Source organism: Nesoenas mayeri (assembly GCF_963082525.1).
Source record: "Nesoenas mayeri genome assembly, chromosome: 19".
Lineage (NCBI taxonomy): Eukaryota > Metazoa > Chordata > Aves > Columbiformes > Columbidae > Nesoenas > Nesoenas mayeri.
Window position 1 is genome coordinate 530783 of NC_137568.1, and position 14855 is coordinate 545637.

A 14855-nucleotide genomic window follows, 5' to 3' on the forward strand; every position below is an offset into this window, starting at 1 on the left:
AACAAACAAAGCCAAATGAGAGTAAACTTCCAAAAATAAAGTTCTTCTAATGTGGAGTTGGTGGATTTTGAAGAAATGGTGGTAGTATCTGTATTGTGTCAGGCTGTGCAGGGAGGGCATGACAGTCCCCCTCTGTGCTGCCACACTCAAGAGCTTTGCTTCTTCATTCCCGTTGAGCACGAGGAAGAGCTGCTGCTGGACCCAGGGCTGAGCAAACACCATCCCCAGCTGCAGCCTCCACTCCAGACACTGACAGCTCAGCTGTGCCAAGATGCAATTTGGGGCAGCAATGGAGCCCCCAGGCCCTGCTCTCCACTCCCCTTCTCTTCCCTCATCACCCTTTTAACATACTCAGGTTCCTGACTCCCTTTCTGCCTGGTAAGGGCAGAAACATGCCTGTGCTGCAGCACTGAAGGCAGCATGAGGCTCCTGAGCTGCCATTAGGGGGCAAAGGCTCAGCTATTCCTGCCCCAGCTATTCCTGCTCTCTTTAGGTCAAAACGAAAAGAAGAAACACCCCAAGCAAACAAAAGAGGAAGAAGGGAAAAGGCAGCTTCCAGTCATATTCTTGTTTATTAAGGTCAATGCCAGCCTCAGGAGATAGCTCTTCCGGTAAGTAAACAGAGCAGGCAGCCACATCTATAATGAATAAATTTATTGTCTTACAAAAATCATTGTCTAGAAATATGGGTATATAAGAAAACAAGATATCTGCAGTCAGATGCCTGGTGGTCAACAGCCAGTTTGATTAAAAATATCCAAACACACACAACAAAACCTTTGTGACAGATGTTAAAGCTTTTAACCAAAAAAGGAAATCCATGGTTTTTGAGGATGTGGCAGAGGAAGTTTCCTAGTTAACACTGATTCATTGTCACTAATATCAGTAATACCACTTAGACTAGAGAGGTACATGATATGAAGCACAGTCAAAATTAATACATTAAATCATTGTTATATAGGCAAATTATATATGTAACATTGTCTTAGTACTGTAGTGTCTAAGGCACTTTCTGTAATGTCAGTTTTTCAGCTATTTAAACAAAAAGTACACTAACTACTTGCTGTAATACTGTTCAAAATAATTAAAAAAACAAAAAAACAACAACCAAAACAACAACAAAACAACAGAAAAAAAAAAAAGGATTCACATCCACTGGCATGTTAACTCGCAGGCAGGCAACCCCATCACTGAGCCCTGTAACCACGGGCTCCCTGTGAGCCCATGCTCCCCCCACCCCGGTGACACCAGGGACACCAGGCTGGCTGCTGAGCTGCTGCCAAAGCCTCGGCTCTTGGTGCAGCTGCTCAGCTTCATGTCCTGAAGGCTGACTCAGCCATAAATTAATAAATTAATTTAGCCTGTTGTGTATGTTTATTTCCCACTGGTGTTCACATTATACCAGCCTGAATATATACAGAGATCTGTGGGGCATGGCAGCAGCAGCTGTATAGATGAGGAACGGTGACTCTGTCCCAGTTTGCCTGTACTGCATGAACACTAAACTGATGATGCAGGTGCCAAGAACACTTCAAAATTATATTTCAGGTTAAAAATGGACACTAACTTACTCATCCCTACATTTCCCTCTAACACTTCCCAAGGCCTTTTTTTCACAGTTCACTCACTGATTGTGTGCGGATCACAACAATTAGGAGAAAAGAGAGATACAGGTGCGGTTTGGTCTTCAATGATCCAACGGACTCGCCACAGCCCAGGGCCACCTGAGCACAGCAGAAATGGAAGGACGTCTGACTGACACAGCATGCATAGTCGTGACAATGGGCCTGTCCCAACCACCTGCCCTCTGGGAATGAAGTTTCTGGATTGATTAAAAAAAGTTTCATCCTTCACATGATGCTTTAGAAAATGGCTTTACAATGAGTATCTGGAAAAGAGATGCACTGAACAGAGATGATCTCATTTTGTTTACGATATATAAAAAAAGCAATTGTACCTATATCTGAAGCAGGGTACATATGGTGAGGCTGGAGAGCCTTAAGACATAGCTGACCTATGACAATAACCTTGTAGCATGCCGACGTTCCATAAGGCAGGTTTAGGGCCACAAGGCAGTTCGGTGGTCGGGAACATCCCCTCATCCTGCCGATTGTTGTGTACAGGTCTCTGCATGCAAACGGTGTGACGGGGCTCTACTCAGCAGGGGCCGGCTGCGCTTCGTTCATGTCGCTGCCTTTGCTCTCCGCATCATCATCAGAGAGCTCCAGAGAGGCCCCTTCGATGTGCAGTTGGCGTCTCCCGGAGCGGCTTGAGGAGAAGGTGATGGGCCCCCCCCTCCTGCAAACAAGGAGCAGACAGTGAGTGCCAACCTGTCACATCTTGCAGCCCAGTCTCTGCACTGGTGGCCACCCCTGGAAGTCCCCACTAATGTCCGAGGGAAAGTGGCAGCTCAGTTCCCAGCCCCCCGGGGGAAATTTCGCATGTGGAGTTTTGAAACCTCCACTCTGACCAAGGGGTCAGCACGCTGCGTGCAAACACCTTCCCGTACTCTGGTATTCCTGCTTAGGAATCACCTTAATCTGGCAAGTCCCAAGTAACTTAAAATATTGTCTGTGCAAGCACAAAGCACAGACCAAGCACTAAACAGAGTGGGTTCACTAAAAGAAAAAAACCCCACAGACAACAACAAAAACAAAAAAAAACCAAACACAACCCAAACCAACACCGGCTGCTGGTTTGCAAAGTGCTGCACTGCACCCCTTCCTCCCTTCCTCCAAGCCCACCAGCTCAGCCGCTCTCCCTGTTGAGATGGTTTTTGTTATGCCACAGCCTCACCATTGCTGACTCCCACGCGCACTCAATACAGACCCTGATCTCTGACAGAACTCAAGGAAAGTCTGGAATGCTCCCATGAGGTGGGTCAGGAAACAAGGGATCTACCAGCCATGGGAAAGCACAACTGAGCTGCCTCTGCTGTGTTTACCTACAGCTGCACTGAACTGACAGGCCCAGGGAACCTGCCAACACAAGCTCCAAAAAGTCCAGGCTCAAGAGTTGTCAGGAATATCCTTGTGGTCCGTCAGCTTCCTTGTTACCACCGCCAGGCTCAGTCAGCAGGTCCCAGTAGGCTCCAGTCTGACCCATCCCCTAACATCAGCAGCTCTGCTTCTGCAGTTCCACAACTGGGAGCTCCCCAGGGCCGTGTTACACAGACCGTCTGTGGGGACACAAGGGCTTGGGGAAACGCCCGCCCGCTGCCACCACTCACCGTAGCCTGTTCTTCAGGGTGCTGACCTCCCGGCTCAGGCCCTCATTGGCCTCTGTGGCATCGTCCAGCTCACGCTGTAGTTTACGTCGGGAAGCATTTGCACGTGTGGCCTCTTCTTCAGCCTCTTCCAGCTGGCGTTTGAGCTGCTTCATTCTGGCGTTCGCCTTTTCCATCTAAAACACCGAAGCAGGTCCTCAGCATCGCACCAGACAGCTGCAAGCCCAGTTCTGGGTAAGCTCAGGCTCCCGTCCTCCCCACCCGCCCAGAGGGAGAAGAACCTTTAGTCCCACTGCAGACACCAGCCTGCGCTCCTGGAAACAACAGATCTCCTGCTGCTGGGAGAGCAGGACATGGAACAGCCCATCACACCAGAGCCATCACCGGGGGTTTGATTGCTGAGAACTGCTCTACCAGTTTAGTTATCAAGGCAGATGACCTTAGTTCTTTTTGCTAACGTGCTTCTTAACAAGCCCTTTCTACACAAAGTATAGTTTTCTTAGTTTTTTCCAAGAAACGGGCCTCAAAAACTCAGCCCCTACACCTACCTGCTCCTTGTACTGGTCTGCATGTCGACGCTCATCCTCCACCTGCATGAAGACTTCTTTCAATTTCTTCTCTGTACGACGGACCAGTTTGTTCGCAGCTGCTCTTTCCCTAGAATAACCAAAAGACATTGTTTGGCCATTATTTGTCCCAGTAGTTGAAGGCGAGGAACACAAGATCTGTCCTTTCCAAAAGGCTCTCGCCTCACTGTGTAACTGATACTCGAGTCCTCTTATCATGCCTGTCTCCACCAACAGAATGCACACAGCTTTGATGCGCTGCTGCTCAGCTGGGATGCAGCTTTACACACATGAAATGTTACCCCTGGAGCAGCACACAGTGCAGGCTAAAAAGAGGGATAAGAAGGTGCTTTTTCACAACGAGACTGAACAAAGCAGCTTTAAAGCTATCGCTGCTCTTGCGGAGCCAAAAGCACAAAAAGAGAAGATGGTGATAAAAGCCAGGCCCCTTTCAGATTCTGGGAGAGATAGCTAAAAGATCAAAAACTACTTGGAGGACCTAGAAAGCAAGGAGAGAATTCTGCAGAGCACAGTATTCATCCCCACTGACCGATGCTGCCACACCCAAACTGGTCAACTTGCTTCCTCTACCCAGGGACCAGGTGTCTCAAGGGGATGTTTCGTCTTGTCTCAAGAAACTTCTGCAGCACCTTGTGGATCCTGGCATTGCCAGTTAACATACCCACCTTCAAGAGTTAATTCAGCGGTTTCAGTTACAAACCAATTCTGAACCTCCCAGTTACTTTACAGCTGTCTCATTAAATGTGTCCCTCAAAACAGAAGGTTTCTAGATAATAATCCCCGATGTCTGTGCTGTAAACTCACATTTCATCCCTACAAAAACTTAAAGCACGGAGGTTTCAGACTTTCAACTGACAGGGCAAACAGAATTTTTCCTTACTTGGCTTCCTGCTCCAGCTGTTCTTCTAGCTGCACAATCTTGGCTTCTAGAGTAGAAATTGTTGCCTTGAACTTTGACTTCACAGACCCCTCCAGTTCCTGCAGTTTGGCTTTCAGCTCTTTGTTCTGCCTTTCCAGCTGCTGCCGCGCATTCTCACTCTTCTGGGCAGCACTCCGCTCCCCAGCCAGCTCTGAATTAAGCGTGTCAACCTTTCAGAGGAGAAGAGCAGAAGATCACTTGGTGCTGTTCAGTGCACGTAACCGCACACTAACACACAAACTGCTCCTCCAAAAGTGCCAACAGTGGGTTCACCTGCAGCGTGGTCTTTCGGAACCGTTCGTTGAGGAGCTCCATGTTGCTCTGCTCTTCCTCCAGCTCTTCCTCCAACTGTGCAATTCGAGCTTCCAGCCGGCGCTTCTCATCCAGCAGCGCTGACCTAGAAAGGGAATATTTGGGTCAAGACACGTTCTAGCTGCTGGCTAGTTCGCTAGTTTGCTTGGATACTTTAGGCATTGCAAATTACCATGAGTAGCTACTGTGTCATCAGTTCTCCACATAACAACATGGAACTTTTATCGTGAACAAAGGTCAATACAGAATTTGCAAGCAGACTATCCAGAACTACAGCAGCTAGTGCCTCAAGTTCTTCAGATGGACAATTAATACATTTGACGACTCACTTTCCTGAAGCGCTGTTTGCGATCTCATCAGCCAGCTCATCCCTTTCCTGCTCAGCGTGACGACGGGCTCTTTCGGACGCAGCGAACTCCTAGGAAGGTTTAGGGAAAGATTTGTTACAGCACTAGGAGTCTCTAAACTTCTGCAAACAATTCAGCCTTCTAATAACTACTGGGAGATTAAGTGATATCCCCAAGGTCTTTTAATGGATAAGCAAAAGCAACAGCTGTAGAAGCAGGACACAGCATCTTGATATTTCACCCCTTAACTTCCACACACAACTACAATGGATTTACTTCTCCCTGTCCCTGAAGTGTTCCTTGCACTAAGTTAAGGCAAAAAAATCTGTGAAGATCAGTAACATCCAGGCCACAAACTGCAGGAGAAAACCATTCTGTCACACACTAACACACACATTCAGTGTAAAGCGGGCACTAAATTTTTTAGGTTCTTACAGAGCACACAGCATGAATGCAAGTATAGAAAATAAAAGCTTTAGCATAACAGTATAAACAGCACTGAATTAATATTATAAATCCGTACAAAGCATAGAAACACCCAGGAATTTGCTAAGAGGACAACTACATGCACTGCAAGTGCAGGACCGACAAGTTTAAAGTCCACAAAAGCATGCCATGGAGAAGCTCTAGTAAAAGATAGGTTATCTGCAAAAGCTCAAACAGTAAATGCAGTGAAATCAGAGTAATTGCTCCAGACTTTGCAGCAAATACAGGACAAAACGGAGGCAAGTCTCTCACACAAAGCAATTCTGCTGATGTTTGACCTTGAGGCAGATCAAGGAGACAACAGGAGATAAGGGACATGTAGCAGGACCTAGAGCCATAAATCGCCAACATAAATCGCCAACAACGAGGGCACACATGCCCGCAAGAGAAAAGGATGAGGACCTGAGAGGGCACAGACAAACCTCCACAGACTTACATGTTCCACTGAGGTACTGGGGAGATTGTTGGGTTTTTATATATTTCCAATAACCAGTTTTAGTCCTGACACCGTGCTCTGCACCTTACAGAGACTCTCGAACCACTTTGCAGACTTGAACGAGGCCTCAAGTCTGTTGAAGCAGCAGTAAAGCTTTCCTGCTACCCAGTACAGAAATGAAGTCCAGACTACCAGAATGATTCCTACAAAGCCATAAGGAGTTCACTAGTGATCTGGAGTGGTGGAGCAGAAGAGAAGGTTCTCCTGGTTCCCATTTCTCTGTTCAACTCATGAGTTTGCTTTTTACCTTTTTTATTCGCTGATCTTCACCACACTCTACGATGAAAAACCAATTTCTTGGATTTCAGTCTCACCTCTTGGAGCTGGAGTATTTCTGCTTCGAGACCTTTGAGCTTCTTTTCACTCTCTTTGGACTGCGTGAAGATCTCATCTCTGGACGCACGGGCTTCTTCCAGCTCCCGCTGGTAATCTTTCATCTGAGCCTGTTGGTGGCAAGCAGAGGAAAGAAAAAGCCTTGCTGCATTAGGACAATCACAACATTTATTAGTAGCTTTGAAGTAGTTTGGCTCTTAAGAGGTAAGGCCTTCCTCCCAAAGTGGATTCATTCAACTTAAATGCATTTTCAGTTCTTATTTTCATAGTGAAACTTCATTTTCTCATCTTTCCATCGCCCAGTTCCTTGCCAGAAATATCACATTGTAAGAGTTCACTTCATTTATCCAGTCTATTTCTTGTAGCAAACAACTGCACTGAAGAGCTGCTCACATTTGTCACAAAACTGATGGAAAGATAAAGCTCTTGGAATGACTTATAAAAAATGTACTTAAATTCACCAAAAACTTGTTGCAAGTATGCAAGGTAATAAACTGTTCTCCATGCAGAAGTACCAGGAGGCACTGTTCTGCACACCCAGCAGCACAAACTGATGCTTCCCTTGGGAAACGCTGTTAACACAGACTGAGATCTTAACCTGCACAAGTTTGAGATGCTGAAGGAGTAAGGAAGTTGGAGAAATGCCATTTCAGTTGTACCTGCATCTTTATAATCCACTGGTCACTTATTTCAGGTGCTTGGATGGAAGTGCCCAGAGATGGGGTGTCCCATCCCCTTGCACTGGAGAGGTGGGTGCTGCTGGGAACGAGCTCAGCCCAGAGCTGCCCTCATTCAGCCAGAGGAGGATTTGAAGCACGATTGCCCAAGAATAAAGTGGACAGGGCAGAAAGGCAATTTAATTTGTTATGTGCTTTACACAGTTTTGCCACGGCTTCATGCTCCTGCAGTTTTGGGCCATGGCACTGAAGATTATTGGCAAAACTGAACTCTACCAAATGTTGAATGTTTTTCTGGGAATGACAAAGACTGTTTTTTCTTGCCAAACTAAAAAGAATGAGCATCTTGGAGTTTTTTAAAAGCAGCTAAAATTGACTCCTCCTTTTTCTCTGGAGAATTTTTGGCTGAAGATGCCTTAAGAAGTGTGACTTGAGGAAGCAGCAATGAGCAACAGCCAAGCTCAAGTCAGTAAATTCAAAGACACAACCAACCATAAATTTAAAAAATGCAGCCTGGAAAGCAACACTCAGTAAATCCTTATACAGGTGAGCTGTGCCTACCTGGAGCTTACGGAGCTGTTTGATTGCTTCATCTCGAGCCTTGTTGGCAGTTTCTATCTGACCTTCCAGGTCTTTCAGGTCCATCTCCATTTTCTTCTTGGCCGCCACGGCCAGAGCTCTCTGTTTGCGCTCATCTTCCAGTTCTGCCTCCAGCTCTCGCACCTGGGAAATCAAGGCATTTAACAAGCTCAGTTCCAGGAATGGAGCAAACAAAATCCTAAGAGAATGGTCAATGACCCCAAAAGGCCTTTGCAGAATTAACATGACTCAGTTGGAAAAGACTACAGAACACAAGCTACACGGGCAGAGGCTGTAGATGGCAAAAACAAACCCACAAATTGGAAGCAGAGATCTCTGAGCTGAGAAAAAGGAAAATTAAGACAACAACTTGGCAACTGAAGCATTTCCATTTCATCTGTTCAGCTGCTTAGTGATCAGCTTCTTCCCTAGCACATCCGTTCACATTTAGGTGTCGCTCTGGGGCAGAGGTCGCTAATTCTGATTGAACCATTAAGAGGAAAATAAGAAATAGAATCATCTCATTTTCTCCAGGAAAAAATAAAAGAAAACGAAAAAGAAATAATTTGCTTTCAAACAGCCACGCTACCAGCAATTATACACCAACTACCTTATTTTTCGTTCCCCAAAAGAAGCCAACATGAATTAAGCCAAACTTACACAAAAATAAAGCTGAGCCAGAAATGCCCCAGGTTACCAACAGGAAAGAATAGATTCTGTTTTGAAACAAGCCTCCCTCCTCATGCTGGGTCCAAGAGCTCTAGTCCAGTGCAAGATAACAGCAATTTTGCATTGCAGTGAACTTCAAAAGTCCTTCAGGCCCACGCTTATTTCTAAAAGATCTCTATATTGCTGATTCTTAGTAATTTTATATTTTTGTTTTCTTGTGTTAAATCTTGAAATATTTGGTATTTTTTTCTCAAAGCTTGATCTTGATTTAGACCCATCTTTTCAAAGCATGAAATTTTAAAGGCATTTCTTGGGTCTCTTCTGATCTGCTTTGTGTTACTAGAATTCTCAACTCAGGCAAACCTGGAATGTGCCACAATTTTAATTTAGGAAGCCGTTCACTTAATTACAGTTTATCTCAGCATCCATGGATTTGCTCCTGTACATCAAATGAAATGGGCTTGAAAGTCCAAATAACAAATCCCTGTCCTTGAAACACACCCGCACAGCAACAGCCCAACCACTGCTTGCACGTGGAGTGTTTTCAGAGGACTAACACCTAGCTGACAGTGGTCTGTCCTCAACAAGACCTATTCTTGCAAAGATTAGTGCTTGGGATTTCTACAAGACAAGATCTTTAAGTAAAGATTTTATTTTTCTGGTAGAAAGTTATCACTGAAGCTACAGAGCTTTGACAAAAGAACTTCACACCCCTCTTGCTATGAAGTTGAGCGAAACAGACATACTTGTTTCACCAGCATCCGCTTTTTTTCTTCGTTCTGTTCATCTCTGGCTTGCAGATCTCTCTCAAACTGGGCTTTCATAGCTTGCATGTTCACCTCCAAACGAAGCTTCGCATCTTCTGTAGCCTGCAGTTCATCTTCCAGTTCCTCCAGCTGAGTCCTCATCTCTTCAACCTGTTGCTCTAAAGTTCTCTTTGACTTCTCCAGCTCATGGACCTAAGCCACAAACATTAATCAGACCCTCTGCCTCAGATATCTCAATGTCAGCATTTTTTAACAGCAAAATAAGACATTATATGAACTCGTACACTACATTTTGTGATACTCATAATTGGACAATGAATTAGAGCAGGCAGAACAGCATCTCTAAACCTGTATTAGAGAACCAAACAAACAACTATGCAGATAACAGGAGAGATGAGCTGTGTAATGTCACAGAAAAAATTAGTAGTGAGACAAGCTCTTAAATCGAGTTGCAGCTGCCATTATGACTAATGGCCAAGCAGCTTCAGGTCTTCACATCTTTCAAAGTGGCTCGATGTTAATGAAGAACCCCTTATTCTGAGCTTTAATTCCTCCAGAAATTTGAGCTATAAATCAGCTTCAAAACATATTTTTGTATCAAATATACTTCTCCAACCAGGCAGTCTTCCTATGTTATTGCCTATGCAGTATATAACAAAACAAAATGTGGAAATGTACTTACATTTTTGCCCACATCATCTTTAGAACTCATTAAGTCTTCCATATCTGCACGCAACTGTTTGTTTTGTCTTTCAAATTCTTCCTTAGCTTCCAGGGCTTCTTCCAAAGCCCGAGCCAAAGACAGAGCTTTGGTTTCCTTCTCCCTTGCTTCTGCTTCCGCACGATCTCTTTCCTCTGCATATCTGGCAGAGATGTTCTTTTCTTCCGCCAGCATCTGAACATAAGAAATAATTAATCAATCTCCTAAGTTCTATAATTGGGTCCTTCCTGCCTCAGGTGTTTCAGTCAATGAAGTAGTTAATGCTTGAAGTGTAATTGGCTTCCAGAAGCTGTCCAGTCTCTCAGTCTTGATCAAAGTGCTAGTAAGAAATCAGCTACAGCTACTCTGGGATGACATGAGGAAAGCAAGCTACTAATCAGGATTACGTAAGTTCTATATTATTGCTATCTTTTAGTCTTCACATTACAATAATACTCTTAAGTTTTTGTTCCAATATAATTTCATTGTTGTATATAAAGAGCTGATTACTTGGTCTAACAAGACTCAAAGCTGGCATTTAGCTCACTGAAATTCTAAGTGAGAGATCACTCTTAACAATGGCCAAGCTGCTCACAAAAGATTTATCAATAACCAGTTTCTCTAGGCTCATTAGTGTAGTAACAATATAAACAAGATGTCATTTAAAAAATCACAGCAGCAAGATGACAGGAAACTAGACTACCTGATCAAACTTCTTCTGCTTTTTCTCCAAGTTAGAAACAATCTGGCGCTGATGATCTAGATCCACCATCAAGTCATCCAGCTCTTGCTGCAGGCGATTCTTTGTCTTTTCCAGTTTGTCGTAAGCCATTGCCTTCTCCTCTAGGCGCTGGCTTAAGGACTCCATGTCCTTCAATAATTTCTTCTTATTTTCCTCCAAGCCTTCAATGGTTCCCAAGTCATCATCTACCTTTTTCTTAGCATCAGCCAACTGAGATTTAATAAAAGAAAATAATGTTCCTTAGCGCATCAGGAGAAGGAAAGAAAGGCATCAGGTCCAAAATACAAAACCAGAAAGAGATGTTATTGCTAAAGTAACACAAAAATTGTGAGCTAGTAGGATACCAAGTAGGGCAAAACCCAGCCCACTACAGCTGGTTCTACTAGTAATGATTGCAATGGAGAAAGACCACAGGAAAATTGATTCCAAAATCTGGTCTAGTACATGTGCAAATTACATGACATTTTTGCAAGGTGTTTGGGACACCAGCTCATCTCACCTGGAACGCGTAGGTCTTACGGAGTCCTATCGTTTCCAACAGCTTACCTGAGACTGCAAGGCGAGCATCTGCTTTTCCAAGTTCTTTCTGGCCTCCTCTTCCTCCTCCTGCTGTTCTTGCAGGTTGTTCTTCTCCTCCTCCAGCTGCCTGATCCTACTGCTCAGGTTGAGTTTCTGGCGTGTTTCTTCCTGCAGCAGCTCCTGTTACACCAACAGGCACATTCCAAGTTCAGTTTGGTTCAGTGTGTGTTATCTGGGGCCTCAGGCTCCCATCCTCCATTACTCTATATGGAGTTTCAGGTTTGATAATTTTTATTAGAACATTTTTGTACAAGGACATGCTTATGAAAACATCTGAGTCTTCAAAAAGCCACTGATCACTCATTATGGGCACACTTAAGCCTTTATAAAGTGTATTTCTGATCAGGAAGTCCATGCCACTGTCTGTTCTACAAGTTAGTGGAGGATACTTTTCCATCTTTAAAGAAGTATAGAAGTCACCTTCAAAATTTACTTTTCTTCTCTCAGATAAGCAGATAGAGTCCCTATTTTAAACCACGTGGGAAGAATATATAGCAGCAAATCCTGCAATGGCAGCACATTTCCAAGTCTTGCTGCATTGTGTGAATGTAAAGTCAGTTTAAAGATAGCTGTAATTAAGCAGTGGAAACTTCTGTCATAACAGAAACTAATGAAAGGTGTAACCACCCATCCTGTTCACAGAGCTCTCCAATTGTGATTAACATTATTCAAGTAGTCACCATTAGCATTTTTATACAGGGAAAAAAAATTACATTTAATTGATGAATACATGCACAAAGCTGCATTATTTAACTCCAAACACTGGCAGTTTGAAGAACTTAAACCGTCAGTAAAAGAAAGTATTGTCCCTCATGCCTTTCATATACCCCCAAGGACCTTCTTACATTCATATTCTACTTGGAAAGGTGTTTTTGACTTAATACTTATATCCCACAGAGACAAAGAAATAAAAGATGAATGGAAAGCCTACAGTCTATCAAGCAGCGAATCTTAAATAATGAAAAATTGGCTCCACACTCAGCTGAGCAGTCAATATACACTGCATTTCACTACTGGCTTCAATAGGAAATACAGCTTCTACCCAAGGGACTTTCCAAACCACGAATGAAAACGTAGTTTCTGTTATGCAGTTCGCATTTCAATGAGGAAGAAAGCTTCAGTGCAAAGTTCAGGCTTCCCTGCACACACACCTGTGTATCCTGAAGCTGAGATTCCAAACTAGCCGCATCTTTGGCAAACTTGATGCCTTTCTTCTCTGCTTCTTCCAGGAGACTTGAGACATTATCCAACTCGTTCTGAAAAGGAATGAGTCGAAAGGTAAGGGCGTGTGGCTGACTACAGCCATGCCTGCATCCCACCGGGAGCTGGGACTGCAGAACATCAAACCTCAACAAATTCCAGATGTGGCAAGGCAACAACAGAAGCCAGTGCAGAGATACAACAAGCTAAAAATACTGAAGTTTAGTTAGAAACTTGAAGTTGGATGTCAATCTTGAACTTTAGGGCATAACACAACAAGAGTTAGGCATGATATTTAGCAGAGCATGTTCCAATATCTGCATTCATATTCAAATGCTATATTTAATTTTAGGACCATATATTTTTGAGGACCATTAATTCAGGGAATATCAGGGTGGCAGCTGGGTTTAAAGCATCACTGCAAGAGAACGAATTTCTACCGGGTGCCAACTCTTGCTATTTTAGGCTATGCTACTTGTACATACAGTGAGAGCCTGCCTGAAAGCTTTGCCCAAAAAGAACTGGGCCATTCCCTTTTTAAAGCACTTTGGCTTAATTTACCTAAAGTACCCATTGCTGTGGTTTAAAAGTCAGCCCTGACTGCACTTTACCCATGTTCTACATTTCTCAGAAAGCCTTTACTTGCAATCCCCATCTGTCAGGCTCCCAATTTTGAAGCACAAAAGGCAATCTGTGGCCATCATCCATCAGTGCAATTTTGCTCACACCTACAAATGAGTTCAACCCAATTCCAATATCCAAGCCAAAAACCTGCAGGCCAGCTGTCAGTAGAGCCTCTGACAGGATTTGGTCTCTAGGATGGGAAACCATGTACTTATAAACTGCTATAATTCTCATTGTCCAAAAAGCTCAGGATTAATGTCATGGCTGTCCAATTGTCTCCACCTGAGGCACATCACCAAATTAAGGCCCCTCAAACATGAGAGTGCAAGACTGAAATCACCTCCCACATCAGCTACAGACCCAGTTGCAACTTTGAAAGTCATTCCTCCTGACCATTTCCAAGGGACATGGGGCAGTGACAGGGGTGGGTTAATGGTTGGATTCGAGGATCTTGAGGGTCTCTTCCAGCCAAAATGATTGTGATCCTATGACTTCTATACATCCTTACCTGCAGCTTGTTTGCTTTCTCTGCCAGTTCCACCCTCAGTCTTTCTCCTTCCGTGACCTTTGCAGTCAGCTCTTGCACCTGAGCATCAAGCTTCTTCCTCTTATGTTCAGACTCTGCCTTCACCTGCTGCAGGACCTTCACTTCACAGGCTAACTCCTTGTTGTCGGACTCTAGGCCTTGCTTGTTTTTTTCAAGGTTGGCTTTAAACTAGGAAAAACAATAGGAAAGAAATTCAACACTCTGTTACATGTCAATAAAGTTTTCTGCTAAAAATATTTAATCCAGCAAATTGGGTTTACAAGTTCAAAGATAAAACAAGTGCTCAGCAAGTTGTAAATAGGGAGTGTTTAAAATGCTGCCATGTAAAATTCTGTGTATGTTAGCCAAAAAACTACATTAATGCAAGTTATTCCACTCTCAGATATCACAGGTAAGAGTGAGTGAATTCAACACAATCTGAGATGTCAGTACTGTGAAACGACTGTTGGAGCGGCACTGCAAGGAGGTAGGAATGTGCCCATGAACCGATGAGCACGGCTCATCTCCCAGAAACAAAAGGAAAGATATCAACTAAAGCTGCCCTGATTTTAGTAGACATAGCAGCCTGGAAGTACATAACAAAGTATTTTTCACCATTGCACCAACACTTGTCAAAAAGGTTTTTAAAAGCTAATAATTGGCATAAGGGATGTCTAAAGTACCATTCTTACTATATCAGAACTGACATCACCTTATCACAGGACCTTTGTTTAAGATTGCAGGTTATTTTGCCATCTTGTCATGCTCCTATTGAGAATATTTAATGAATAAGGAACAGAAGACATGCATAAAATCTTCAGGTGAATAACCTATAACTTCCACCAGCTTCAACTACTACATTTCTCACTTAGTATTTTAAACTAAGGAAACATGTGAAGTATTCACTATGTAAAACATTACTATGGTATATAAACTGTCCATGCATACATTTGTGAACAACCAAAACTATAATTTCACTAACTAAAGATACTTTTTTGTTGGCTTTTTTTTGGCAGTGCTAGAATAATTTTACTTTTGAACAAGACACTGAAGCTACAGTAGTAGGAACAATTCTGTCCAGGTGCG

At 43.6% G+C, this 14855-nt stretch overlaps 1 protein-coding gene across 4 annotated transcripts in view; it reads right to left on the reverse strand.

Annotated features, from left to right (window-relative positions):
• Positions 1–2153: 2153 nt before the first annotated feature.
• MYH10 (myosin heavy chain 10) overlaps positions 2154–14855 on the reverse strand; it is a gene marked incomplete at both ends in the record, with an annotated part of 98215 nt that continues 85513 nt past the window's right edge. For all 4 annotated transcript variants that reach the window (XM_080356574.1, XM_080356575.1, XM_080356573.1 and 1 more), the window contains 14 exons: positions 2154–2298; positions 3230–3402; positions 3775–3883; positions 4694–4902; positions 5006–5129; positions 5374–5462; positions 6688–6816; positions 7945–8106; positions 9378–9590; positions 10081–10293; positions 10802–11050; positions 11387–11539; positions 12571–12675; positions 13752–13958. In XM_080356574.1, coding sequence (XP_080212700.1) covers positions 2154–2298; positions 3230–3402; positions 3775–3883; positions 4694–4902; positions 5006–5129; positions 5374–5462; positions 6688–6816; positions 7945–8106; positions 9378–9590; positions 10081–10293; positions 10802–11050; positions 11387–11539; positions 12571–12675; positions 13752–13958 — 2280 coding nt within the window. The remainder of the gene's footprint in view (positions 2299–3229; positions 3403–3774; positions 3884–4693; positions 4903–5005; positions 5130–5373; positions 5463–6687; positions 6817–7944; positions 8107–9377; positions 9591–10080; positions 10294–10801; positions 11051–11386; positions 11540–12570; positions 12676–13751; positions 13959–14855) is intronic.